Source organism: Pezoporus occidentalis, unplaced genomic scaffold, assembly GCF_034315485.1.
Source record: "Pezoporus occidentalis ecotype Australia unplaced genomic scaffold, CSIRO_AGI_Poc_V1 ctg133, whole genome shotgun sequence".
In the NCBI taxonomy this organism is placed as follows: domain Eukaryota; kingdom Metazoa; phylum Chordata; class Aves; order Psittaciformes; family Psittacidae; genus Pezoporus; species Pezoporus occidentalis.
This window is the reverse complement of record NW_026913136.1, coordinates 209741-237157: the sequence shown is the minus strand read 5'-3', so window position 1 is coordinate 237157 and position 27417 is coordinate 209741. Positions and strand designations below refer to the sequence as shown.

The 27417-nt window shown below is 38.0% G+C and overlaps 1 protein-coding gene across 3 annotated transcripts in view; it reads left to right on the top strand.

Annotated features, from left to right (window-relative positions):
* ADAMTSL1 (ADAMTS like 1) overlaps positions 1–27417 on the top strand; it is a 400708-nt gene that overhangs the window by 259466 nt on the left and 113825 nt on the right. For all 3 annotated transcript variants that reach the window (XM_062608991.1, XM_062608990.1, XM_062608992.1), the window contains 3 exons: positions 619–664; positions 11018–11254; positions 22584–22710. In XM_062608991.1, coding sequence (XP_062464975.1) covers positions 619–664; positions 11018–11254; positions 22584–22710 — 410 coding nt within the window. The remainder of the gene's footprint in view (positions 1–618; positions 665–11017; positions 11255–22583; positions 22711–27417) is intronic.

Here is a 27417-nt window from a genome sequence, read left to right as displayed (position 1 = left end):
AGTCAGGGCGGTACTGTCCTTGACCTCAGCTGGGCTCAGCTTCTCTTCCGATGTTGCTGGGCAGTAGGGACCTGGGAGTTCATGGGGCTGGTGGATTGGAGAGAAGTTTCATGCTTTCCTCCTTCCCTCATATCAAATTGGGAAAGTCAGTCCTGCTATCCTTTCATTTAGCATAGTTTCAGGCAGATTTCCTTCCTCTCAGCACGCAGGTTGCTTCCCAGCAAGCAAAGCCTGGCTGCTCAGACTCTGTCATTCCTAACGTGTGTGCCTGGGTAGATGCGGAGCTGTGCCCTTGTGAAATCATTGCGGATGGCTGGGAGGCATGGGGCATTGGTAGTGTGATTCAGATGTTGATTTCCAGCTAAATTCCATTGTCAAACATCATTGATAAGCTGATGCCACCTTCTCTAAAGTAATTTTTAAAGCAAAGGTAGGAAACTGAGGAATTATAGAATAAATTTCTCTACCTATATAGAGACAGAGAGCTTTTTACTTTGGGGGGGGGTGGGGGGTGGGGGGTGTAGGAATCTTTGCAGGAAAGATGCTGACACAATAAATATTATGTGTTTGCATTTCATATTAAGCTATTAATGGTTTGTTTTTAATTTTTGGACACAGGACCTGTGAAGGGAGAAACATTCGATACAGGACATGCAGTAATGTGGTAAGTGAAGTATAGCTTTGATATGATACAAATAATAACAAACAACAGTCATGGCCATATTAATAAGATGATTTAGTAACGTGGCCGTGAGAATATCATAGCTATGTAAATTGCCTTCGTGCCACAGGACATTTTCTCAGTGTCTTTTAAAAAGGGAGAGATTATGACATAGCATAATGCTAAAATTGTTTGGAAGAAATTGCAGTCACAGCCTTTCCAAATGGAGTGAAACTTCAGAGTCGTTCTTTACAACTTCCCTGTCAGAATCAAGACCATTCATGTTCCCAATACTACTTTGGTAACCAGCTGGTTCATATTGGGCAGTCTGTCAGGCTGGAAAATTAAGGTGTTAAAGGCCTGAAGACAAATTAGTAAGTATGTTTCTGTTCACCCGTGCCCTCCCAGCATTGCAATTTTGTTGCAAGTCTTAGAAAAGCAATTTTAGATAGCCTGTACCAGCATTTTGGCCTTTCTAAAGGCTCTCTCTTGGGTTTATATATGGTGAATATCGTTTTCAATACAATAAAATAAACTTTAACTTCTGTGCTCACGAAAGTGAAAGTGTGTATTCAGTGGTGAAAATGGAAATAAAGATTTTCATGCGGAAAGTTTTATTGGGTGCCAAGAATAGTAAAAGCTCTCAAATTACATGGAGAAATGTCAGTTTTACCAGTAAAGATGGAAAATGAAATCAAATGTGCACTGGGCCAAACTTTCTCATGCCTGATAGGGTCATATTAAGAAGCCTTTCAATAGATGCTTTGTCTAAAAAAGTTTAAAAGTTTAAGTTAAAAACCTGAATACATTCCCTCGTATTTACCTTATGTTTTCTTCAGTAGACCACAGTTCATAATGAAAGAGACTGCTTCTGTCTGAGCTGTAGTCTCCCATGCAGCAAGATTTCTCACACTTCTTTCTCTGAAACTTCTTATGGGTGTATCCTTTGGCTTCTTATCAATCTAGACATCTGCTTCACCTACTGACAACAGGTAGAGGAATCAATAAAATAGGTCTGCTGGTTGATTAACAATCTAATTCCATCTCTGAGGCACTAAGGCTACACCACAGTTGCAGAGGAAATGTGAACGTTGATTTGTGCCAGTCAAATTGAGTGTTGTAACACACACACGAAAAACTAACCAAACCAGCCACAGCCAAACTGTTAAAGGCTAATTGGAATAAATTAGACTACAGTTAGACCCATCAGTTCTGTTTGGGTTTGTGAAATCATATGTGTTGAGACAGTTCCCCTCCCATTCTGACCTGACCTTGTGTATGCTAAAAGCAGTGAGACAAACTAGCATCCTTCTGTGCTGCCAGTTCCTGGATCACCCTGGTTAGAGGACAGAGTTTTACCTGTGTTACAACCATTATTTTATAATCACTGAGCTTAACTTTCCAAGATAAAGAATAGTTTTCAAAATGTTATTTTTTAGCTCAGGTTCTGTTTTGGAAATGTGTACCTGAATAGTTTTCCTTCAAAATAAAACCTTGCATAGTTTTGTCAGGCAATTCCTTTACATACCTTGTGTTTGGCAATACTGGCTCCAGACTTTCCAATGTAGCAGTGAGGCATGCAGCTGTAGAAATCACTTAATTACTTTGTACCAAGTTTTCTTGTGTTCAGTAATCAAAACTGAAAATTTAAAACTGCTTTGCTGTGCTGAAATCAATGACAGTTTTGCTGCTGATTTATGAAGACCCAGAGCAGCATTTAAGATTTTAACCCCTTTTTCAGAGAGGGTGGATTGTGCTACATTGGTCTTTTCCTTCATAAAAGAATTAATTCTTAATAAAAGGATTAAATGAGTTTTATTTTTTCCTTTTAGTAAACTTGCAAAACTAGCAGTAAATCAAACTAATCTCAAGCTTATGACTGCATCATACTTTGACCAGGCCCATCCAAATATGGTTTTATGTCACGAGGAAAGTATTTGACTGTATTCATTTCTTAGACATTTGATTTCAGAGGACAGTATTTTCTTTTTTTAAAATATGTTGAGTCTCTGATTGAGATGTTATGCCCTTTCACTTATCATCTTTACTAATCTGAGATAATGTGCACGAGTACTCAAAACATCAGTCAGTGCAAGGGCACTGCCACCATGACCTGTATCAGAACTTGTGGTAGGATCCTGCCACAGCCATGGTGATCCTCAGCCCATGTTTCTGGGGCCAGGCACCATTTCGAAATACCTTGTGCAGCACCAGTGGAAGCCTTAGGCAATTTGGGAATCCCGGATGTGCATCTCTGCTGAAATCCATTCTGTTACTGAATAGTGTAGCTGTACCACTGAAGTACTGTTTGTCTCTTTCAGAGTAGTAAAACAAAATCATATGCTTTTTCTTTAATGGAAGTCTATCTTTGTCTCCAGAATCCAAGGATACATATACACAAATTGGAGCTTGGAAATAACTCATTAACCCCATGGCTTGTTGTAGAATTCTGTGCTGAAAGAGGCATATAATACTGTATTATTTTTAACTCAGACTTCACCTCTTAAGATTCATCCACAAAGACTCTGAAAATCAGCATGACAATAATTCCAGGCTCAATGAGACCTTCATTTTCATCTGTTAGATGACTTGTCTGTTACATGAAAGGAAAATGAGAGCAAATCCCCCCATTCCTTCTCTGTAAATTAAGCTAGCTGTCACGCATTGTGGAAAATTTCGTCTTTATTCTTGTGGAAATCAGCAAGTCCTTAAATATGAGCTTTCATTGCAATTAGTTTGTGCATAACTTGAGGACATTATTGTTCATAAAATAATCAGTCTTTTTATTTTCTGAAAAGAGTCTTTCTTTAAACTGACATGTTTTTATTTATATGACTGTCCTCTTAAAGAAAGGATGGGTAGTCACATATACTAAAAGCAAACTATTGCAAAGGTGAAATTGGAGAAAGGGAAGAATACTTCTTGGAATCTGGCAATGAACACATTTTCATAGACACTATCATTTGCAAGATTTTGCTACAGCTGGTTTTAATTCATCTTGAAATTAAATTACAGGATGGAGGGGAGGAGAGGAATGAGATAAAGAAAAATGGAGGCAAGGAGAGAGAATGGCATGTCTGTTTCTTCAGTGACCTATGTTATTCTAGGGATTCTGAACCATTTTGAGTAGTACAGACTGTAAGAGGGGTTGATATTGCTGCCTATAAAACTTCTGAACAGTCCTTAAAAGAACAAATCCAGTCCAGTATCTTCACCACTTGCATTGCCTGGTGTTTATCAGAAACTGGAAAGATTTTGGGTATGAAGCCACATGTGTAAATAGTAAAAGAAGGAATGAGGGAATCTGAAAATGATTTAGGGTTAAATTGCATCTGCTTTTTTTCTTTTTAGTTTTCATATTGACTCCAAGTATGTTTCCAGCCATTTTAGAATATAATCATGGGATAGAGAGAGAAGGAGTAATTTGTTTTTCTTTAGACAATTACTCTGAATGCAATAAAAACGTTTTTGCATCTAGCTGTGTTGTTGTGCTAAACATTATTCAAAATAAACAAAAGGTATTTCCAAACTGCAAATAGGATTTTTCTAGTGGTTTGTTGGTTTTTTTTTTTCAAGCTAGCCTGCTCTATGTTCCTTCTTCTGTGCACGTCCTTGGTCACCAGGTCTTCTCCAGGCTTTGTACCAGGATATCTTGCCATCTCATCTGCCCTTTTCCTATTTACTTGCTTATACCTGCTAGCATGATGATGAACACTACATATAAAGCTGCTCATGAGATTTTGCTCTTTGGCATGAAAATAAACAATGCTGGAGGCTGCACAACATTATTAGCTCTTTCAACAAGGTTTACAGCAGTTCCCTTAAGCCTAAAATAAAATTTGTAGATGCTACATCACATTAATCAGACCACCAAACCTCATAAACACCACCTACAGCTCTTTTTTATATATACCTCACTTTCTTCTCACTTGGCTGGAATACCAGCTGTGATGACATCCCCCATTTTTTGGCTTGCATTCAGACAAGCTACTTCCATCCCTGTTTCTAATCAGCTTATGCTTCATTTTATACACTCCAGCCCTGATACTGCCAATCTTACTTTTGACAAAATGACACTATCTTCTTTCCATGCACTAAAGGCTAGGCTGTTGGAAAGTATCAAACTTAAACTCCTTATAAGTGTGTAAATCTCTAGAAGCATTGCCTTGTGTGTATGAAAAGCATTATCACAAGGTAGAACTTTTTGAGAGATACAAAAATTATTATCAGGATTTAATTTTCTACGCTTTGGTAGCTAGAAATGCCATCTGAAGTCTTTTGCAATCAAACCTCAAACCCCCCAGTATGCATTTTGCAGTAAAAAAAAAAAAAAAGAAAAGAAAAAAAGAATTAAAAAATGGTATAAACACTACACATATCTCCTTAGGGACATCAGATTTACTTCACGTCAGGTTACTTTTTAAGTGACAATTCTTCCAAACTCAGATCATTTATTGTGACTATAGTCTATTTATAAAAACGCTGAATTCTAATAACTTTACTAACTATAGTAAATAGTAAATAAAATAACTCTACTAATCATTTCCTAATGGGCGCATTTTAAAACTTCAGTGTGTCATCTAGGAATTATTTATCTGCACTGAAGACCACGTGATTTTAGTATATTCCTAATGTTAGCAGCCTTGAGTTCTAGACTTGCTATGTTTTCAGCAAGCAGACCTGAAAACAGAACAAAAAAATACCCCCAAAACCACTGCAACCTTTTTATGTAAATGCATAAAGAATCTTTGTAGACCAAACATCTGTATCATTTCCATCACAGTTTCATTTCAGGACTCTTCAGGACTGTGGATGACTCACAGATTTAAATTCAATATTTCTGATAATAATAATTTTTTATTATTTTAATATCTCTTTTCGGTCTGCCAGTGTGGTTCCTATAGTGCTTTTAGGGAAACGTATTCTAATATTTGTATTTGTATTAGTTTTTGACTGAAATATTCAGAAGTTTTTCAAGCCAAAATAAGTTGTTATATCTACTGTCAACACTTCATTTAATATTTAAAAGGTATGAACAAACAAAATTTTAAAATGGCATGAAGGGCTACATATTGAATTATTTGCTCTCTAAAATGGGTATATACTTTAAAAGAAAATAAGGTGCTTTTTTTTGTCAAAATTCTATTTTATAAACATTTCTAATGACAACTGTTCATGGAGGTTTAGATTTATACTTCACTGACTGTTTTAGCCCTCGTCTCCACTCCATGTTTATTTAATACAGAGTGGAAGCATCTGCTGATATTCCCCCATTCACTTTGTTCATATTATTTCTCTCATACTTCTCTCTGTCAAATATTGCAGTGTCTTGGGGTTGTCATAGAAAGCTATAGTATGAGCCCCTCTGGATCTAAGCAGCTAAGCATCATCCTAACCTATTTAGAAGTTCACAGGAATACACTAGTGAAAAATCTGGCTGCAAGAAACTTAATTCAAGTAGGGCTCTCAATAATGCTTCAAGGTCAACTGGAGTTTCCATTAAAACCCTATATCTCCTCAGTCTCTGTATTTTTATCTAAAGTTCTTATTTAGTCTTGGTCTCAAGCCTCTAATTGAGGACCTCAGGCTTTCTTTCCCAGTAGGGAAATTGGTGCAGCTGAAATGCTGTGTGCACTTCATGGAACCGGTTCAATAAGCTGTTCTGTCAGATGCTGCACAGAGTAGTCTAGTTGTAAGTCACTTTTTTTGCGCAGAGGAAAAGCTCCAGGTATAGTAAATCATTCTTGGCCTCTGCAAATATACAAGCACATATATTGTAAACTGTTTTAAGGTTCCTCCACTGTTTCCATCTATAGCAGCTTAGATATGATCTTCCACATTTCACCCTCTAAGTAAACTTTAAAAAGCCTGACCCTCTTTTGTCCCGTGAAATTTGATCTATCTATCACCATCAAAGGACATCTGGGATTCATCTTATCTTTTCCACTGGTTTGTTGATTAATAGCAATTGTTTTGAATGGGATTCAAACATGGCAAAACTCCGGGGACCTTATGAATTACCATAGGGTCGAATAGGAGGTCAAGTTAAACAAAAAAAAAACAACTAAATGTGAGGAAGCAAATGAAGCTGTAGTAATAAGCCAGCATTAGTTGCTTAAGAAGTGAAGATGAAACTCCTGTGTTTATTTTAAAATAGATTTCATACCTCAAAGGAGTTGCTGATCATCTTTAAAATGATGCATATCTTCACTGCAGAGAAGGAAATCTTGACCCGATAGGATGAATGAAGATTATAGGTATCCATCACAGCTTCAGTCTTTCAGGAATATCTCATGAGCCCTCACAAGCTAAAGGTCATGTAACAGCTGTCTAGGACTCGCAGAGTTAGAGGAACAGTTGTTTCCTATTCACTGGAAATTTTCTTCCCTAAAAAGTCTTAATGAATAAGAAGCTTGAAGATAAATGGGCTTAGACAAGACTTTCAAGATGATTAGTTCTTTCTGATTCTTCAAGGAGTGCAGTGACAATGGTTCTTCATGTCTGCAGGGCCCCATAGATAATTTCAAAAAGAAAACAAAAACAGTAAAATTCAAATATAACACCAAAGCTGGAGTAACCTGAAGCAGAACTGTAGTGCTTTTGTGACCAGATACCAGTGCTGACACATGCTCTAAGCCAAACACAGGCCATGCAGATGTGGTTAGCAAAATACCTCGCAGAACTACATAACCCATGCAAAGATATGCTACACCACTACACTGACTTGGCCCATAACTTCTGGTTGTCTCAAACTGTTGGCATACTCTTGTATATCAGTCTGCTGTGCAGATAGACAAAACTACATACTGTTAGATAGCTTCCAGGATGAGACCCTTACGTGGAGTGGAATGTAACTTCACTCATGTCAATAAACAGTGCTAGCTGGCAGCTCTGAAGGATACCCTGCCACCAAGACCCATGCATATATTGAAATCTTGCTCATTTTTTTATTTTTTTTTAATTTTTTTTCTTTTTTTTTCCTTTTTTCTGACTTTCTGCTGTCCATGAGCCAGCACTGCAGAAATGGGGCACAGGAAACCTGCCCCAAAACAGCAAAGCTCTTATATGGAGGTGTGCAAAGTGTTTAGAAGAAAATAGAAATTTACTGCTTGAACAAATATGCAACAAAGCTGGCTTTGCCTTATCTGATATTTCAGCAACTAGAATATTCATGTATAGGTTGTAAGCTTATACCTGTCTTTCATTATATAATTGCACAAAGAGGTTCTGATCTCTACTGGCAAATAATACAAACAATAAATTGTGAGTTTAAAAAGCAAAAAAAAACCATGGAAAGAAATTAGTAAGTAGTGCCAAGTTCTATTCAGTTTCTACTTTTTCAATCTCAGTAACTTGTGTCTAACGATGGGTAATATTCAGATGATAGGTATTTTTTTTAATATTGTCCATTGGTATTAAAAAAAATATATATTACAGAGGTTATGCAGGTCTTATGTGTGTAAGTGCAAGTACATGTGCCCTCTTAACTGAAAGAAAAGTTCCCCCCTTGAGGGAAAGGGATCTTTAAGGCCTTCAGATAGATTTAGGACTTGGAATTTCACAGCAGGAGTAAAGTGGTGGGCCAGGCCATGACCCTTTTTCATATCTGCATGCCAAGAGAAGTATGCATGTCTGCATTTCTGACTGCTTGAATGTATTCTTCGAATGGCTTCAGTTTTCACATGAAAACTTTTTTAAACACAAGGCCTACTATTTAAATCCATTGTTTTATTCTGATCATGATATCAAAGACTGGAAGTATTTAACATCAGTTCTGGTCACCTGCCGTGTCCTGAAAGCTTATTATGTTGATGGTACATTTTTTTCTTTCTTTGATTTAAAAATAAAATCCAATACAACAAATATAGTATTGAATACTGCACAAATTAGGATTATGAACTCTTTAAGTTTTGTGCTTTACTTGTTCTTTCCGTCTTTGTAAAAATGAAGTTATTGAAAGCCAGGAAGTTTTGAAGGTAGAGCCAAGCTTGAACCAAACAAGAGGATTGGCTTGGATCTCTGCAACAAGCCTGAGCCAAGCCAACAGACCTGACTGTGTTCATTTATGGACAGAAAAAATCAGAGAAGGTTATGCACCAAAGGTTTTGTGGCAGGAAATGTGGCCACAGTGTTCCTCTGTGACTGTCTCTTCTCTATTTGAAAATAGAGCTAAAACGGATCCTGGGTCAAGATGTAACTGTCTTGTTCATTCTGTTTAAAAGCAGAACATAAAGACCACTTTTCCTCTAGTTAAAAACTATAGAGGAATAATGAATTTCCCACATAATTTTCTGCTCTCTTCACTCTGTGCTGTTGTCCATAGTTTGTCTCATGTCAACAGGTTGCCCAGATCAGAAAAAGGACCTGGTTGCCTCAAAGTTTCCTAGAGATTTTAAAATCAAACTGAAATACTTTCAGCATCTATTTTTTTTCTTCTTTTTTAATCTTCCGTAACATATGATTAGAAAAACAGTCTGTTGTCTAAATCCTCCAACACTAAAATCCCAGTTATGAGCTTGTACTTTCAACCTCCACTTTCAGGAAGGATCAGTGAGCTCTTTGATCAGTGAGCTCTCCTCAAAAATCAGGATTATTGCTCTTTGATACATATTTTTCTACAGCAAGATTCAACCCAAATTTTTTTTTTTTCTCTTTTATGCCTTATCCATTTAACCTTTTGTAGCAGGAACACTATTACGTTGTACTTAGACAGCAGAACTTCTGGCTGAAGCTTGACCCATTGGTTTTGGCCTGCATCACATTCAAATACAAGGCAAATTAACTGAAAATTTGCTCTGATGGTGCAATACAAATTAGGCTTAAGATCACATTGCCACTACACGGTGAATGAGAACCTGCATTGGTTATTGTGGGTTTGAGCCAAAGGTATACAGGATGAAAAATCCATAGCGAAGATTTTGACAATTTATATCCAAAGGAGACTTTGAAAGCTCAATTGTTAAGACAGGTTTTATTTTAGACTTTAATGCTAAACGATGATCCTTCAATATCATAAAGCGCCATGCAGCCCCCATGCCAGTTCTATCGAAAGCTGTAATAATCTGCCCTATTAGAAACAAGCAGAAAAGTGTTAATGAATAAAGGTGTAGAAAAAGGTCTGAAAAATAGAAGGGATTATTTAAATCTCAGAAGAGATATTTTGTCTCAGTAGGAGCAGGACTTTCCTAGCTTGGAGTATGAGAAAACCTGTAAATAAAGTTGTCACTAATAATACTTGAATGTCTATAGGATGAAGTAGTTTGAGGACAGAGAATAAAAGCATCTTAAAAGGGCATTGTCTAGTTATGTGGTTGTATATACATAAAAATAGTTCCCTATCAAGTCTATAATAGACATCTAAGATTCTCTAAAAATAGAAAGAATGTTACAGTCCTCAAGCAAAGTTTATGACAGGTATTCATTTCACCTCATATCTGACCAGGTATCACTAAAGAGCAGATTTCCTTACAGGAGCAAGGTGGAGGACTATGGTACTTTAACAATCTGAGGCAGCCATATTGCCAACATTTACTTGTTTGTCACAGTTCTCATTCTTTTAATGTTTTTATTAAAGCTTACCTTCTCTATTCCTGTAATTACTAAGAAATTCTGGTTACTTAAAAAAAAAAAAACAACAATTAATCTCTAGTCTTTGTGATTGCTTGTACAGGAAAACTTGAAATACTGTTCTTCAAGGATCAAAAAAATAGAAAGGAAATAAGAAGAACTCGTGTTTATTTTGCCTGAAGCCTTATGATTTTGAAACTTTTCTTGCTCTCTTAAGAACTTGACTCATGGTTTTCAATGCTAAATAATGGCAAGAAAGTGTGTGTGGACAAGAGCTTCACATTCTCATCAACAAGAGACTTTATGCAGTATGAGTGGTCTTTGTTTTTTGTATCAGGTGTACTGGGTTCAGAGTAGGGTTTATATGTCTCACAAACCTCCTGAAGGATTAACGAAGGGGCTTTTTAACAGTCGTCCCAGTAAAATAATAGTAAGTTGCTAGTTACTCAAATTATGAAAACTTAGGTTAAAGAAATACAAACATGTATCACATTTTCTGGTTCTTGTTACCCTACCAACTAATGAAGCAAAAAAATAAAAAAAAACCAAAACAGCTAATGAGGAGAGCTCAAATAAACAAACAAATAATGTAATTCTTTTTTCTTTCTCTTCAGTCACAGAGGAAAATTTGTCTGGAAAAGACTGGCTGTGCACACACACTTCTCCACATATGCACACAAGTGCAAAGAGATTCAGCAACAGCACATCAGGGCTGTGGTTAAGACACCTACAGTTCATTACGACTGGCTGTCCCAAGCAGACTTGCTTATCTTTTCCTCTTTTCTTCAGGACTGTCCACCAGAAGCAGGTGATTTTCGTGCCCAGCAGTGCTCTGCTCACAATGACGTCAAGTACCAGGGACAGTTTTATGAGTGGCTTCCTGTCTCTAATGACCTCGACAACCCATGCTCGCTGAAGTGCCAGGCCAAAGGAGCAGCTCTGGTTGTGGAGCTGGCACCAAAGGTTCTGGATGGGACCCGATGCTACACTGAATCACTGGACATGTGCATCAGTGGCTTGTGCCAAGTAAGGAGAGAAGCCCTACCCTAAAGCCTTTCCTCATGACTTCCCTGCTCAGATCTCTCATGCGCCTACTCTCCTCCTTCATACTTGTATCATTTTAGCATCTTCATTTTAATTATCTGTTTTCATTCTCTTAAGTTGACTTCTACCTTGTTTGGAAGAGGTGTACAAATTCAAAGGTTATTTTCTCATTTTATGCTGTTTCCTTGTTTCTTTGGTTTTTTGGGTGGGTTTTTTTTTTCTGTTGGTGGTGGTGGTGGGGTTTGGTTTGTTTTTTTTTTTTTTTGAGGAAAGGATTTTTTATTTGAGGTTTGTATTGTCAGCAGCAGATCTCATTTGAAAGCACCATAAGAAAACAATGGGTTAGCTTCCAGTTTGGATATACCAAAGTTTCATAAGTCTATGAATTTACATTATCTTTGAGGATTATTGCTCCCTGCAAATCCCAAACCACATAGAAGAAGATGAGGTACTAAACTATGAAACTGGAAAATCTGCTATTGATTTGCGATAGGATTAAACAAGCTGCTATATGTCTTTAGACCTCAGCTTCCCTGTTTGCTGAACACTTCACAGTGAATGGAGATCTACTCATCCTTCAACCAATTTATTTGCATCCTTATTTGTTTCTATATGGCCTTTGTGCTTTTAGTTATATTTTGCTACTCTTTTGAACCTATCTGCATCAGTTTAATCTTCTGAGCTACATGTAGTTGTTGATGGAGGGAAGGAAATTTGCATCATCTCCTTTTAATACTGAACACAGCTGAATATCAGAAAAAGTTGAGTCTAGGTTCATGTTTTATTGCCCTGTCTCTTTCCCACCTCTGTAGATTTGATGTGGTTTTGGCATTCTATTGTATTTTCAGCCACTTTATATACCTTTGAAAGCTTTTCTCCCTGTTTCTCTTCTCTGATTTTCTGTTCAGAGCCAAAAGCAGTCCTGCAGTAAACAAAACAGAGTAGACAGTTACTAGGGCTAATCTCACTTGTGATCTGAAGAAAGGAATCATCTAGACCTCTTGACCTCAGCCAAGTGCACAAGTTTCCCAAAATTCTGGATTGCCTAATGAGACAGTCTAATTATAGCTCTAATAGCAGGATTAGATCCAGTGATGAAAAAGTTGGTCATTTCTGAGAAGATCTTTAAGTAAGTTTGCTACTACAAAAAGGTAGTTCAGGACTGGAGAAAACACTTTTGTTTCTTCTTCCAAAACTGTCCATCTTTCTCTATTGCATTCTTTCAATTTTACGGGTTGCTAGTTAAAGACAGATGCATACCAGAAATGCCTATCTTAATGTCTACTATTTATGATAATATTATATTCCTCTTTACACATCTACTACCAAATACTACAAGAGGTAGTTTTTAACTTTTCTAATTTATCAATTCTTAAAGACTGAACTGCATAGTGAGTTCAAGTCAGTTAATAATAAACTTAGTTTCCTTAGCAACCTTTCACAGAGACTGAAAAGTACTTGTAACAAAAGCGGTCAGTCTATGGACCCCGCTATACTACAGACAGAGTATGAAAACCATTGATCTAAAAAGAAAAAAAAAAGGTGAGAAAAGGTGATTTCATAAAGTGCAATGGCTTACTACAGCATCTTTATGTTTGAAGTCAGCATGGCAATAGAATTGTAGCCAACAATACTCAGCTGAATTTCAAAAGCTATTGTTCATATCAAACCGAGGCAGTGAATGCATTGAATATTTTGCCAGAAGTGTATTGACTATAGTTTCATACAGCTTCTTCACAATAAAATGTTTTTTTTTCAAATATTAGCATTGTTTTGTTGCTTACTATTTTGGTATTACTTATTTGCTGTTATAAATCTGTGATAGGTAAAGAAATTGATTGTCAGTTGAGAATCACCAATTCTAAAAATATTTTTAATGCAAACTTTTCTGCAGTGAAGATATATTTTGTTAAGTGACTTTTGCCACTGTGAAGTTACCAAATTATTATGTTCTCTATATATACTTATATATCTATATATATATACGTGCGTGCTTCTGATTTTTTTTCATGAGAAATAAAAGCTACACTGGCTAGTGCATCATGTCAGAAGAGTGGGAAAAATCTGCTCTCCTTTAAATAGATGACTGTGCTATATTGTCTGTCTATCGTGATTTCAGCATGGATAGTTTCTCTTCCTCCCTTCTGTCTATAAGCATTGTTGTATGGATCCTTTCCTGCTTACAGCTCAGCCCAAAATATACAACTAATCAGGTTACAGTGTCACTTAAACCTGTGTTCAGTGTGTGGCTTTTGTACTCACTGGCACAATGAACTTGCTTGATACAGGTAAAATACGGATTTTAAAGAATATAGATTAGGTTTCCACCTCAGCAGGCTCTTAAAGTCCCATGAAAGCGCCTTGGTCCCCAGATGTCTCTGTGGGATGCGCTTAGAGCACTGCTGCAGAAATTGGCCTAGGCCTATGGCCATTCCTAGTCATTGCTTAGCCTGGGAGCTGATTTATTTGCATGACCTCCTCACACCGTTCAGGCCAACTCCAGTTTTGAGGAAGGAGGCGGCTGGGAGTCTTCCCCACTCTGTCTGAAGTTCTGGAAGCAACTGGCCTACATTACTCCACGCTGGCACACTCATGGCTGTAATATTCAAGACTATTCTTATCCATGCTTGCCACCAGCAACACTGAGGATCACATGCTTATTTTGACAAGATCCCACTTTCGGCACTTTAATTTGTCACATTATCTAACAGTGAAAACTCTGTCAGAAACTTCCAGAAGGAGATTTTTACCTGTGTTGCTGTTTGTATTCACACAGGAGGACTGAAAGTGCCTGTCATTGCCCGTTTGATGGCAAAGGAGGCAATGGAAGGCCTTTGTTCTGTTAATTCTCTACAAACAGGCATCATTTGTGTTTCTATCAGTGAGTATTCACTTTCAGAGGCATTTAATCTCCCATGACAGCTTCTAAGAATGATCTTTTTCTTCTACCAAGGTTATGACAGAAGTCAGGTTAAAACAAAGAAAACTGTTACAGAAAAAAAAGTCTAGGTATTTACATGTTGCTGGGATTTCAGTCTCCTGTAGTTCACCTAGTTCTGGCTCCTGCTTGTAGCTTTCCTCTTTTTAAGTAGTAAAACACCAGAAGAAAAATGCAAGAGATGTAATAATAACTTTATTATTTAGGAAAGATGGTGGCTATTTTTCCTCAGACATGTAGAAAACATTATTAACAGGATCAGTTCTAAGTTGGCTTTCGATTTAGCCCAGCCTTTTGGCATTATGATTAAAGTAGCTTTTCAGTTTCTGATGTCTTCCTCAAGCTTCTTGGCCTAAATACTCAAAAAGAATCGTTCTTTTTTGGTTTTTTTAGAGTGTATTGAAACCTAGATGCCTTCTGGGGACATAACATTTCATAAAGTACTGAATTCTTTATTTCTGATGGTCAGGTCCTTTCAAACTGTGTCAGGCTGAATAGCTGAATTGCTGTTTCAACTTTTTGTCTAATACTCTCCATCCTCTTCTATCTCATACTCTGTGGATAATAAATTTTGATTTTGTTTTCTTGTTGATGAGTATCATTGTAATGCAATGAAAGAAGTAGTGTTATCCTCAGCATATCTTTCCATCTCACAGGAAGGAGTGGGGTGGAGAACCTTATGACTCATAAGTGTAATAGACAAATGTTTAAATTGCTATCTTCATGCCAGGTACCAACATTTTTGTGGCAGACAGTGGTGAGGAAATAGGGATATGTTTATTGTATGAAAGAATCTGCATTTTCATTATTAGACCTCCACTCCCCTGCCCGGAGCCATTAGTTTTCCGCTTTATAGTACCAAGGAGATTGGCACCACTGCACAGATATTTTGTCCTAGTCTTTCAGCAGAAACAATACCTGCTGTTACTCGCAAGCAGACAAACTCTCTATTGTGGGTATGTCTTTGACCAGTAGCACACAGAGCACCTCCCTTTGCTAGGGCGGGAAGCACATAGTGATTTGGGAGCTTAGAAAAAGAAGTCATTCCAAAGAGCAGTTTGGAGAGTCCTGAGAGCTCTTTTACAGTTACCATGAAGTCATCTGTGTCCACGTGTTTCCTTAGCACACTGAAAAATCTACGGTGTGTTGAGTGGCACAGAGAATTTAGTGCTGCAAGATGTATGTCCACGCTTGGCTGGGCATTTTGAGAGTGTTCCCCCCCCTCCCCCCGCCCCAAACAGATGTGTTGCTCTCACTGAAGACCGTGACAAGGCTTTCAATCACTGTGCAAATCCAGGGCAGGGGGGGCACAGGAGTTTTAGCTAGTTTCCCCTGTCATCCCAAGTGTCTTCTCATGGAGCCCACATGCATTCCTCTTACACACACTGGTTAGAATACCACACAGACTAAGCAGTTTCAGCAGGGGGCTGGGGAGATACGGTCTCTCTCAAGTATTTGAGCTGTGGGTGAAGTCTGTTCCTTGATAACACAGATTATGTGACTGCCCTGAAGCACCAGCAAGTCTGTGCTGGCACTGTTAGTAGGAAAGCACTGCAGCTGCATCCCCATTGATCCAGCTCACAGTGGACAGGCTTCTGTAAACAAAAGAAGCCTGTCTGAGAGAAGGAAACTTGTACACCCAACAGAAGAGAGGTCTGAGTGGCAGTATCAAGCATGTCATGAAGTCACCAGAGCTAACAAAGGATCACAGTCAAATATAATGTGTCACAAGTGCCAATTAAATGCTTTTACAGTGTAGTACTTCATCGTTTAGGAGGATGGGTCCAGAGGGCAGACTTCATTAACTTTACTTTTGCTTTCTCAAGCACATTGTTCTGAGGGAGCTGAGCGAGAGCTGCCTTGGTGAGTTTTGACTTATAACGGCTTTTGCAATCACCCTCTGTTGTAATATTTTCATCTTCTACAAAACCTAGCAAATCTTTCCACTGGCAATGCTAAGTAAGTGATCTGTTTAGACAGTATGTGTGACTTTTTCAGAAAATCAAGCATTTCAATAAAAACCTGCTATAGAGCACTGACTAAAGAAACAAGGGGTTTTTGTTCTCTCCAATCACAACACGCAAGAATAAAGCAGAAACTTTTTCTTACTCTGCCAGAATATGGATATGTGAACACAGATCCAGAGAAAACCAAATAAAACTGTGAATTGGATAGGTGAATATAAATAATCACAAAAGCTTCTTTTCTTCCTCTTGTCATCTGTTTATGAACTCTTAAATTTAATTCCGTCTAAATGTTGCTCCTTACAGAACAGCAGCCTCTGGATTCCTGTATCATCAGAGTGAACTTTGTTTCCACATCTGTGGGCTCCTGTGTTGGCCCACACGATAAATTGGTTGGTTATGTATGACTGAATCTCAAAAATTCAGTCTTTTTTATGTAGGAAGATTCCTTCTAGCAAAATTTGCATATAAGGATAGGAGCTGCATTTTTTCCACATCCAAAATTTTAATGCCTCTACAAATCCTCATTTAAAAGTTGTAGCTTTTAAATTGATTTAATTGTTTCTTTTTAGATCAAGGGTGATTTCAGAATGAGGTTATAGTTACTCTTTTCCCTGAGGAAAACCTGAGAAATAGGAATTTCTCTTGAGTTCCTTCTGCTGCTGGGTGTTTGCTGTTTGGTTCTAGAGCTTTGGCCGAAACACTGATTCTCAGAGTGTTGCATCTGCTGTGCTGGGCGGGTGAGGCTCCATGAGGGTTTTGGTCTGGGTTTAAAAACAGCAGTAGCAGACATCCCTGCCTAGCTGGGAATGCTGGGTCTTGGGGCAGATATCAAGCAGGATCTGCAAGTCGTTTCCAGTGGATGAGTGGTACATAAGGCAACAAACAAAGACAAATCACTGAGCTGGCCAGCCACAGGCTTAGCGTGTTGGAAGGTGGATCTCAGTCACTACAGTGGTTCTATTTAACAATTAGGCTACTTATCAGTGGCTGAAATTTGTTTACACTGCCTGAATAGTTGCAAGTTTTGTTTGGCTCAAGTGCCAAGTGAGTACATTGATTGCACATGTCACTGGGGCTACTGTTAACAGCACAGTCACAAATTGCCTTGATGTTGTGAAAATCATGTTATGGTCTTCAATTGCAATTGCTGATTCTGGTGTGCTTTTAACTAAATTCCTTGGGACATAGGAGGGCTCTGCCCAGCTGCACAAGACTGCCTGTCACAGGACAGTATCAGCAGGCTGTGCCAAAAAAATGCTGAGGCTGTGAACCCTCATCATAAGGTGTCAGTGAATTGAAGGACAGATATCACTTCAGTAGGGGTTGTGAGTCCTTTCATCAAAGACACCAATCCAGTTCCTGTTTGCTGTACAGCTCATAGCTTGTTCTCTCCACAGTAATTTAACAGTACAACAGCTCTTCGTCCTGATTGTAAAACAGGATTTTGGACCCTGTTGAAACAGTGGCTCCGATCCAAAACTTTCTTCAGCTGAGTAGTGACAATCAACACAAGTCCCAGATTGAGCCCCAGATTGGTATATGTGTGAAGGGCAGCTTTGTTTTTCTCGGATTCTCAGAACTTGTGTTTGAACTGCAGACGTGCCCTTTGAAAACCAGAGAGATTTATTTATAATTGGCTAGATTTGCAAGCTTGCTTTATTACATTATTTCCTGCCCAGAGTTTCTTAATACTGAATAGAAATTATTATGAAAACTTTTTACTTCAGGGCATTTGTAGTCTAGCTGGTCTGAAGCAAAACCTGTCATTGCTGGTCCAGTTTTATTTCTGGAAAAATCTGCTAAACTGAGCCAGAGTTCAAGGGGAACACATACATATATAACATTCATGCACGCACTCAGTAAGTTAGTTCCAACTCCTGTTGTGGGACTTTTAACTTAATGCTTTTAAACTATACATGAACAGTTGCTTTGTTAACATGATGAACGTCTTTTTTCTTGCAGTGTCCTGTAAAGATTATTTTGCAAATATATCTCGGAGTCAGGAATGTCCCTTTTTTTGTTTTCCCAACTCATTGGCTGTCAGTGGAGTAAAAGTGTTTGGGGGGTTGGGAATCAGAGTGAGCATGAAGTGTGGGATTTCAGCCTAAAATGTAGCATGGAATCTTTACCTCTGAGCAGAACTGTAGTATAGTATGCCAGAAGACAATTCAGGCTTGGCCAAGTAGGGGTTAGCTGCTATTATTCTGGCTTTTTGTTACCAACTTTTTATGCTAAACCAGTAAGAACAATTAAAAAATCAGCTCATTTTAGAGATGGTAAAGAAGGTCAGGGAGTTCTTACTTACCTGTGATTTCCTGGTTCTGGATGTGTGACATCTTCCATGTACTGAGACATCTCCAGAGCTCTGCATGATCTTCCTTTACTACTATAAGGGACTTTACCCACAATAGCAACAAGCTTCACAGGCACAGCTTTAGAAATATGCAAGAGCTCCATCCAAAGCCTATTGAACTTGAAAGTGCATTTTCTAGATTTTAATGGGGTTTCGATTAGATTGTCAGGGAACTTAGTGAAGCCGTTTGTGATGTTTTGTGTGGTAACAATCTGCAGGTCAAGCCTCTGACCGCACTTCAGCAATTTGAAACTCAAAAAGATCTCAGTGTGGAAAGTCTGTGCTTCATTAGCCTGCTTTAAGGGGAGGAGGCTTAACATGCAATAGAAATGAGTATAAAACTGCTTACTTAAGAACATTTCTAGGCACAATTTGTTGCAGTAATCCATTTTTTCTTCCTGTTGGGGGCTTCCTTCCCAGCCCTTTATGGATTGAAAAAGACTTCATCTCCTTAAGCCCTGCAGGATGAATTGAGATCAGGACAAGAATGCATTGGAAAAGGAAGTTTCCACCCCACAAAAACTTCAGAATTTCAACACCAGTTCTAGTTTCAAACCAAGACGAGGGTTTGACATTTCAAAGCTTTACAGAGAGTGAAATATTCCCTAGGTCTCTGATTCAAAGATGTCACTATTTTCTTTCAAACTGTGTCCACCAAACCATTACTCTGAGCTGTACATTAGAGATGCAATATCCCTATTCACTCCTTTGCTTAGCAAGCTGATGAAGCATTTCCTTCTGTAGTGCTTACTTTCATGACGAGTCCTCGACCGCCCCCCAGTTAGATGAGTATGCCCATGGGTTAGAGTCTCGGCAGGCTTTTCTAGCTCTACAGAATAAGCGAATCTACTTTTTCTGATAGCTGAGTCTCCCCTAGAGTGTCACATCTTTGGCATCCCTGGTAACAGGCATTCCAAAACCTTCTATATCTATGTTTCGTGCATTTTTCAGGTGAATGGTGAAAGAAAAAATTCTGCCTTCCTGTTCCTTGCTAACTCTGTGCAGATTTCGGGGGGGATGGTGACATATTTTCACCCATATGTTCATCTTTTGCAGTAGTTATCTACAGCCTTGAAGGAGAGGGAAAATAATATAATGGAAATTATATATTCTCAACTCAGTAAAACATGTTTCTTCTGCTCATAGAGACAGAAGTTGCTATTCTCATAATTATCTTTTTCAGGAGCACTTTTATATTTCTTTTTTTGATCTTTTACTTTCATAAGGGTCCAGCCTACATAATGTTTCCAACTAAGAGCTACTACAAAGTGATATAAGAGATTTAGAGTAGGGATTTTCATTTTAAAGAATCAGGGACTCCATTACAAACACTACCAACCTTTTGCTAAATGAAGTTACCCCAAAAAGGTGGAAGAAGTATTTCCCTAGGTAGTGAAGAAAAAAAAAAACCAAAACACCGGTGATCTTGGAATATTTTTTATTTCAGGAGTTGATTAATCATTCATAAGTGGGTTTTTTATGAAAAAGAGAAAAAAGCTCTGAAGAAACGTTGGGGAGAAATAGGAAATTTAATTAATTTTGTTAAAATTTCTAATAGCATAAAATGATCGGAGAGACTACCAAGTACAGGAAGATTAAAACATACTTTGTTCATACCACACAAGTTTTGGTGTTCATAAGAGGTCTCCATTTTGCTCATACTTCCATTTCAGCAAAAGAAATATTTTTATACTATACACTGGCAATGGGTGTCCAACTCAAAATGAGCAAAGAACCTCAATATAACTTCCTTTCACACCTGAGATTTTCCTGGCAGTTTCCTCTACAAGTTGTGACTTAGCTCCAGATTACTCAATTTATAAATTAACTTTAATCAGACTACAGCCTATGGCAACATTTTAGCTGATGATTCATAAAGTTAAAAAGGCTTTAAAGTAGTGAAGGCTGGCTTTGAAACTGGTGGCCTCATACCTGGATTTAAGATTCAGCCCTTTTTGTATCCAGGCAGTTCATATGTTCTTTTCAAAATTAAGGGAAGGCATACAGATTTGTATACAACTCTAGCTGCTGAGTGAATATAAAATATGTTATGAGCAGATATGAAAGGGAATTCCAGCCTTTCCTCTGATGTCTTGGTGCCTCAGCAAGACCTTTCTCACTGTGGGTGCTAGTAAGCTGTAATATGCTAAAGGAAATAAAGCTGATTTACAGGCATTATGTCATACAGTTTTCAGGTCATGCAGGTGACTTTTTTTTTCACATCTTGTCTATACAGGGATATTCATGAATGTTAAAGCAAACCAGTCTCTGTATACCAGCTTCTGTAGGGGTATTCTCATTCAGAGAAAAACAGACCTAAATTTTACATGGTATCACTGATATAATTTATATGTCTGTACTTGGAAGCTCTGTATGGAGTAGTCACAATCAAGATAACCTGAACTTTGCTTCAGCTATCTAACCATTATTGTAGTGGTATTTCTAATATGATAAAATGTCTCTTGCAGTCTTGATATGACTAGGTTTTCAGGGAATTGTATCATTTATGCATTACCATTACTCTTTTCACCCTCATTAATTCCCCTGGAGACATTATAATATAATGCAGAAGCATTGAAGACTGACCCAGTTATGACCCAGTAGAAATGGGTAAAGTCAAAGAATTTTGATGATAGCTTTCATCAAGCCTTCAACTAAACCTATGATGATTTAAATTAAATTTATTATACTATCAACATAACAGATAACCAGAGAAAGTGCTATTGTGCCACTAGTAAAATAATGATGTTAGAAATGGGTATTAAATTGCTAAAAGTAAACACTGGATATTAATCCAAGCCTACGTTTTCACAGGCAAGTGAACAGGAAGTGTCAAACCCAGAAGTACATCCCACCCTAGCAGAGGTCTGCAGCTCTGCACACTAGATTTGCACAAATAAGTAATACTGGTCTCAATATTTAAGTAGGCAAGTTACACATGCAGCTTGTATGACTCTGCATAGTAAGTACTCTATTTGCTCTTATCGGTTTCTAGGACTCAACTCTCTGATATAACTCACAGACCCAGGAAAATTTAAAGCTGAAATAAGCACTTCATTTAAAATTCCCTGTGTTTATATATACTTTGGCTTAGAGTCTTAGAGCAAACTCCTCAGAAGTAGAATTTATACACAAATATTTTTTCATTACTTACTGTGTATGCCAGAATGTTAAAGCCTTTTATTTTCCAGTATGTATGAAGATAATTATAACATCGTATGGACTTGCTGAATTTCTTGGGTTTCAATTATTTATGTGCAAAATTCATAATTTGGATGCAGAAATCTAAGTTCAAACAAAAGGCCTACATTCAGCACTATTATATATTTATATATAATTTATATTCCATTTCTTTAAATTCATTTAATTATAAATTTATATTTTATTCTCCTTAGAACATTTTTTTTTTGCAAACTGAGAAGCCTAGTTCATCCATTCAACTTTTAAAGTTTTGAACCAAATAATTTGCATATAAGCGTAAAGCCAGTTTCTGACTTTCAGTTCTTTGTTTTAATCATTCCTTCCTATTTATCAGATCTTTAACAATGTCAACACAGGCAGTGATAGCGTGGAATAAGATTATTGTCACACATAATTAAAACCACATGGTTTTCCTAACTGCAAAGCAGGTAAAATTTCACTGAGATCTCAGCCATGTTGCCATTTATCTGTGCTGCTCTTTATTTTTATCTGTCTGCTCCGTATCTCTGTTACTTATCTCAAGCATTTTTCTTTTTGAAACTATAATAAGTGATTTTTTTTTTTGGTGTCTGTCCAATAAATGTTCACAATGCCCTAAAAAACAATCTCCAACAATACTCTTTTCTTTCTCTGGACTGCAAAAGCCATTGAGTACTAACCTGCTCGCTATCTCACATCTGAATTCAGTTCAAACTCACAGCCAGATTTGCTCAGCCTCTTTCATTGCAAAGGCACTTTACAGCCATCTAGAGATGCCTAGAGAGAAGTTTGATGGCAATTAGTCGCAGAGATGGATCGAGCAGTCAGTCAGTAGGTGCTCACATTGAACTGCACATCTTTCTTTCTTGCCAGATCGTTGGCTGTGACCACCAGCTGGGAAGTGCTGTCAAAGAAGACAACTGTGGGGTCTGCAATGGTGATGGGACCACCTGCCGGCTCGTTCGAGGCCAGTATAAGTCCCAGCTCTCAGCAAATAAACGTAAGCTGTCCCTTCTGGTCAAGTGCCATCTTCCCCTCTTAATGAAATACGCATTTCTTGCAAGCTACACTTCACTCTTTCTCAGGCGGTTGCATGGTCATGGTCAGTCTGATTGTCCCCACAGATTCTTCTCTTGTGGGTTAAATTAGGCTTTCTCAGACTACAGCTCTGGCTGTGGGGGTGGACAGAGGATTATGGGCAGGTGCTACCAATAAATTTCCCATCTCTGTTAGCTAGTTGCTTGCAAGGAGCTGTGGAATGAGAAGAGCTGCCTCTACTCTTTCTTGTCTGGCTGTACAGCTGGCTAGGCATAGAGAACACAGTCAAGACTGCTCTGAACAGTGGTTTATGCTGCTCTGTGGCAGAGGGGCACCCGGGGGGGATGGTGCTGCCACCATGGCAGAGTATTCACTCCCAGACCTATGCCCACACTATGCCTGCTGGATGCTGAGTGTACTGACTCAGTCATGGGGTGGACTGAGGTGCCTGAGTCGTCAGGAGGTGGCTACATGGGCAGGTACAGACAGATATGGGCTTTACCTGCACACTGAGACAGCTTCGGCTCAGGGTGGTAAAGAACATTAGTGTGCCCCAGTGACAGGGTTAGCGTATCCTGGATGCCAGGCAGGCTTTTACCTTGGTTACAGCACCACAGATGGAGCTGTAGTTTTGGGAAGAGAGCTGGGGCATGTTTGAGCAATTTGAAGGAAGGGTAAAAAGATAGGAAGGAAGGGTGGAAGGAAGGAGAGAGGGAGGGAGGGAGGCAGAGAGGCAGGGAGGGAAGAAGGGAGGGAGGGATAACTCTCATAAGAGTTCCATTGCTGAGGCAGAACTGCACATTAGAGGGAAAAGGAAATATTTCACAAAGATGTAGGAATGGAATTTCACCTCATTGTTACTGTTTCTGCAATGTGAATTGATTCAGAACTCTCCAGGCTGCTTGAGAGATCACAGTATTTGTGAACTTTCTTGGCAAATATGTCTTCCTATAAGAATAATTCATTGCTTTTCAGTTGCTTTGTGGTAAAAAGGTGCTACTCTCTCCTCTACTGAGGATAAAGACACTAAATATTATACACAGTACTAAAATTTCAGTGAAATATAGTCTCTATATTGAATGGTTTGCTATTAATGTCATATAGGTAGAATGGTATATAGGTAGAAGAGCAGATGGCAGAAAGCATATTATTAGAGTGAGACAAATGTGAAAAAATGTCAGAGAGTGGATTGCTTAAACATATTTGCGTGCCAATAATAATAATACAGAACTGAAGTAGCTAATCAGATTTTGTATGCACTCTGTATAAACTACGTGGCATTATTCTCTCTCCTGCTCTAGACATGCATGTAGTTAGGCAACACAGTATAAATTTCAAATATACCAAAAGTAAGCGCTCCTTTAAATTGGCTTTTTACAGTTTTAAAGGCACACTTATGGATCTCCTTCACATATATGAATTAATATGAACTCTTTGTGTGTTTTGCTTCCAAACAGTTTATAGAATCACAGAATAGTTTATATACATGCTGTGAAAATTTGAGATTTTACATTTCGAAAAGCTTTTAAAAATCTACTTCAGTGTTAATCTTCCCCAGGGTTGTTTAAATATCTGTCACTTTGGCACTTCTTCTGTGTCAGCATCTTGCTAAATTGTCCCTGTAAATGTAGCTACATTAGCATATCTGGGATCAGAGCCCGATATACTTTCTGGAATGACTGGTTTATGTTTGGCTAGTCTATAGCTTAATTCCCAGCTATCTCTACAAAATAATCCTCATTTCTCAAGAATTAATGTCATATTTTGTCCATGGTGTGAACAAGGTATTAAAAGTCTATGTGAGCCAGACTGCCATGGAGCATAAATCAGAAGGAACATGTGCAGCAATGACCAAATATCAGTGGAGGTGTTCTGTGGACTCACTTGGAATTTTTGTTTGCCTAACAGAGCACAGCATTCAAGTTTGAGCACTATGTGAAGGAAACTGGACAGTGACCTTTATTCCAGTGCTTTCCCAATAGTTTCTAAGTTGTTTGTATCTCAAAACCACCCCAGATACAGGGCTGAGCTCATCAAACTCAATTAATTTTCTCTTTGTGGCATTATCCAGTTCACTTCTCCATGCTGTTTATGTGAGAAGGATAGGAGCATAGGAGAAGGATATTACTAGAAAAAAATTCATAGAGCTTTTAAACACTTAACACTTGCTATGGGAACAGCTTCTTCAGTATTTATAAGGGTATATAACTCTTCCAGTGGCCTCAGAAAGAGAAGCATAGCAGGGCAGGAGGCAACGTAATATTGAATTTTCTCCTGCATTTTTGTGAAAAAGGAAGCATCTGTGTCTATGTTCTTGTTTCTATTAAAAAAAAAAAAATAATTAAAAACCCAGAAATATCCTTTTCTCTTCGTTCTAAGCTTGGGTGTTTCAATCTTTTTAAGTCTGCGAAAAAGCAATTCTTTCCTTTTTTTTCATATTGCATTTTGGAAAGAGTGTATGTATCTCCCTATGGAGATCAGCTATATTTAAACATGTTTCTCTGTATTCACCAGGGAGCTGGAGAGTTTATCCCACAAGTGGTTGGTGAAGTCTGCTGATCACCTTGTGAAAAGATAGTATTTCATTAAAAAAAGGATTGACATCTATTGCTGAAGTAAATTACATTTGAAAGAGAATTATAGAAATTGTTATGCTGAGACAGAATATTTATCTGATTAGTAATCAGATTGCTATGGTTTTCAAAACCAGATGCAGTTCCAGATTTCAGTTGAATATCAGTAGTAATGGGGAAATAGAAACAAATCCATTTCTCACCATGAAAACTGACAGACCATTTATACAACATCCATATTCAAAATCCAAAACCAGAAGAAACATCTCTCATGGGAATCTGGTATATGTATCTGATACATAACCTTTACCTTAATTCTTGCACTTTCTTCACAGCCCTGGGCCACTGGTCTTTCAGTTATTTGGGACTCTCCCTCACCACCCTGTGCATCCCCTTGAGAGAAACCAACAACCCATTAATACACTTTGTGCCTTTTCTTCAGAGTGCATCACACAGCTGCTCCACAATCTGCCTGTCTGCTTATTGTTGGAAGGAGCTGTGACTAAATATTACCATGCTTAATTCCACATGTCTCTTCACAGGAAATGTCTCCTTCTTATCACTGTTAACCTCAGGAAATCATCCTTCAGTCCCTACTGCTTCTGCTTGTAAAAGCAGGAAGCACTGTGATAAGCATAAATCCCACTGGGATTTACATATCGCACAAAGTGTGCTAGGATTTCAAATAGAGAGAAATGACAAAATCAGGTGAAATATAGTCCCAGCAACACCCTGGAGCAGAAGAGACATCCTACAAATATATAGTATATAAGGTTGCATGATTTAAACTGTGATATATCAGGGAGTGATTAACTCTCCAGCACAGAGCTCATAGCTGAGAGACAGTCAAATATAATAATGACATGAGACTGCCTTTAAATAAGACTTGTAAAAAAAAAAATAGTATTTTTTGAAAAATAGAAGTTATTGTTTATTCCATTCTCATTCCAATAAACATGATATATATATTATACAGCAAAATGATGTGTCATTCTCACAGATTTTTTTTCCCCAAAATGGATAAAATGTATTAATCCTACTAGGTATCTTGAATGTGACTGACAGAATAAAATCAGCATTAAAATAGCAATATTATATTTAAAGAATTTCGTAAGACTTGAATAATTGTCTTTTCAAATAGAAAATTTGAATTCTGTGTAAGAATGAAGGATGCCAACCTTGGCCAATTAATGTGATATCCAAGATGTGTATAAGCAGAATGTGTGCTGAATAGAGTTCAGCCCCAATGTTACAGAAGTCTTAGGAGATGCTGAAATTTCTGGATAGATTGAGGAAACCTCTCAAATAAGATTTTGAAAGAGGTGACAAAGCTCAGTAGAGCCTGCGCTTCATCTCTATGCAATTCGTCTGACATGCAGAGATTTATCAGACTGCCTACATTTACCCCTTCACTTCTAGGATATTAAGAGGTCACAAAAGTATGGCTATTTTATCCCATAAAGCTCTCCAATATAAAAGTGGCAGAAATTCCTATGGCACTTAACTGAATTTAAAATTTAAGGGGGTTATAGTTCACATTTTCACGACATAGGATTGAATGAATGAATGAATGTGGGTTTTAGAAGTCCCTGTAGCTTTCAAAGTTTCCTGTAGCTTTCAATTTTTCTGTTGTCTCCATTTTTTATATAAAATGACAACATTAATAACTATTTTGCTGGTAATTGAGAGTGCTGATATAGCTAGGCTGGAACAGTTATGCCAATTTGGTCTGGTCAGAAATTTAAGGCCCCATCTCATATGTTTGGATGAAAGATAATATGTTCTTAAGGGGTTAAGTTAGACTTACCTGACAAAGCAACACATTGCTTTGGGAACAGAGCTATAGTTCTTGCTAGCAGTCATTACATGACGCAGGTGTGAGCAGCAATAACGAACAGAGAGTAAAAGGGGCTTCATTCCTCTCATGTTTGTCACCTCCCCCCAAAAAAACTCCTGTTAGCCATGCACACTTTTTCTTTCCCAACTTCTAATTATAGGAGAAGAAGGCAAAAAGGATAGGGAAATGTGAATGAAAAACTTAGGCGTGCTGGGTAGTCTAGGTCAGTGTTCTCTGGGCACTAACTCCACAACCCAGG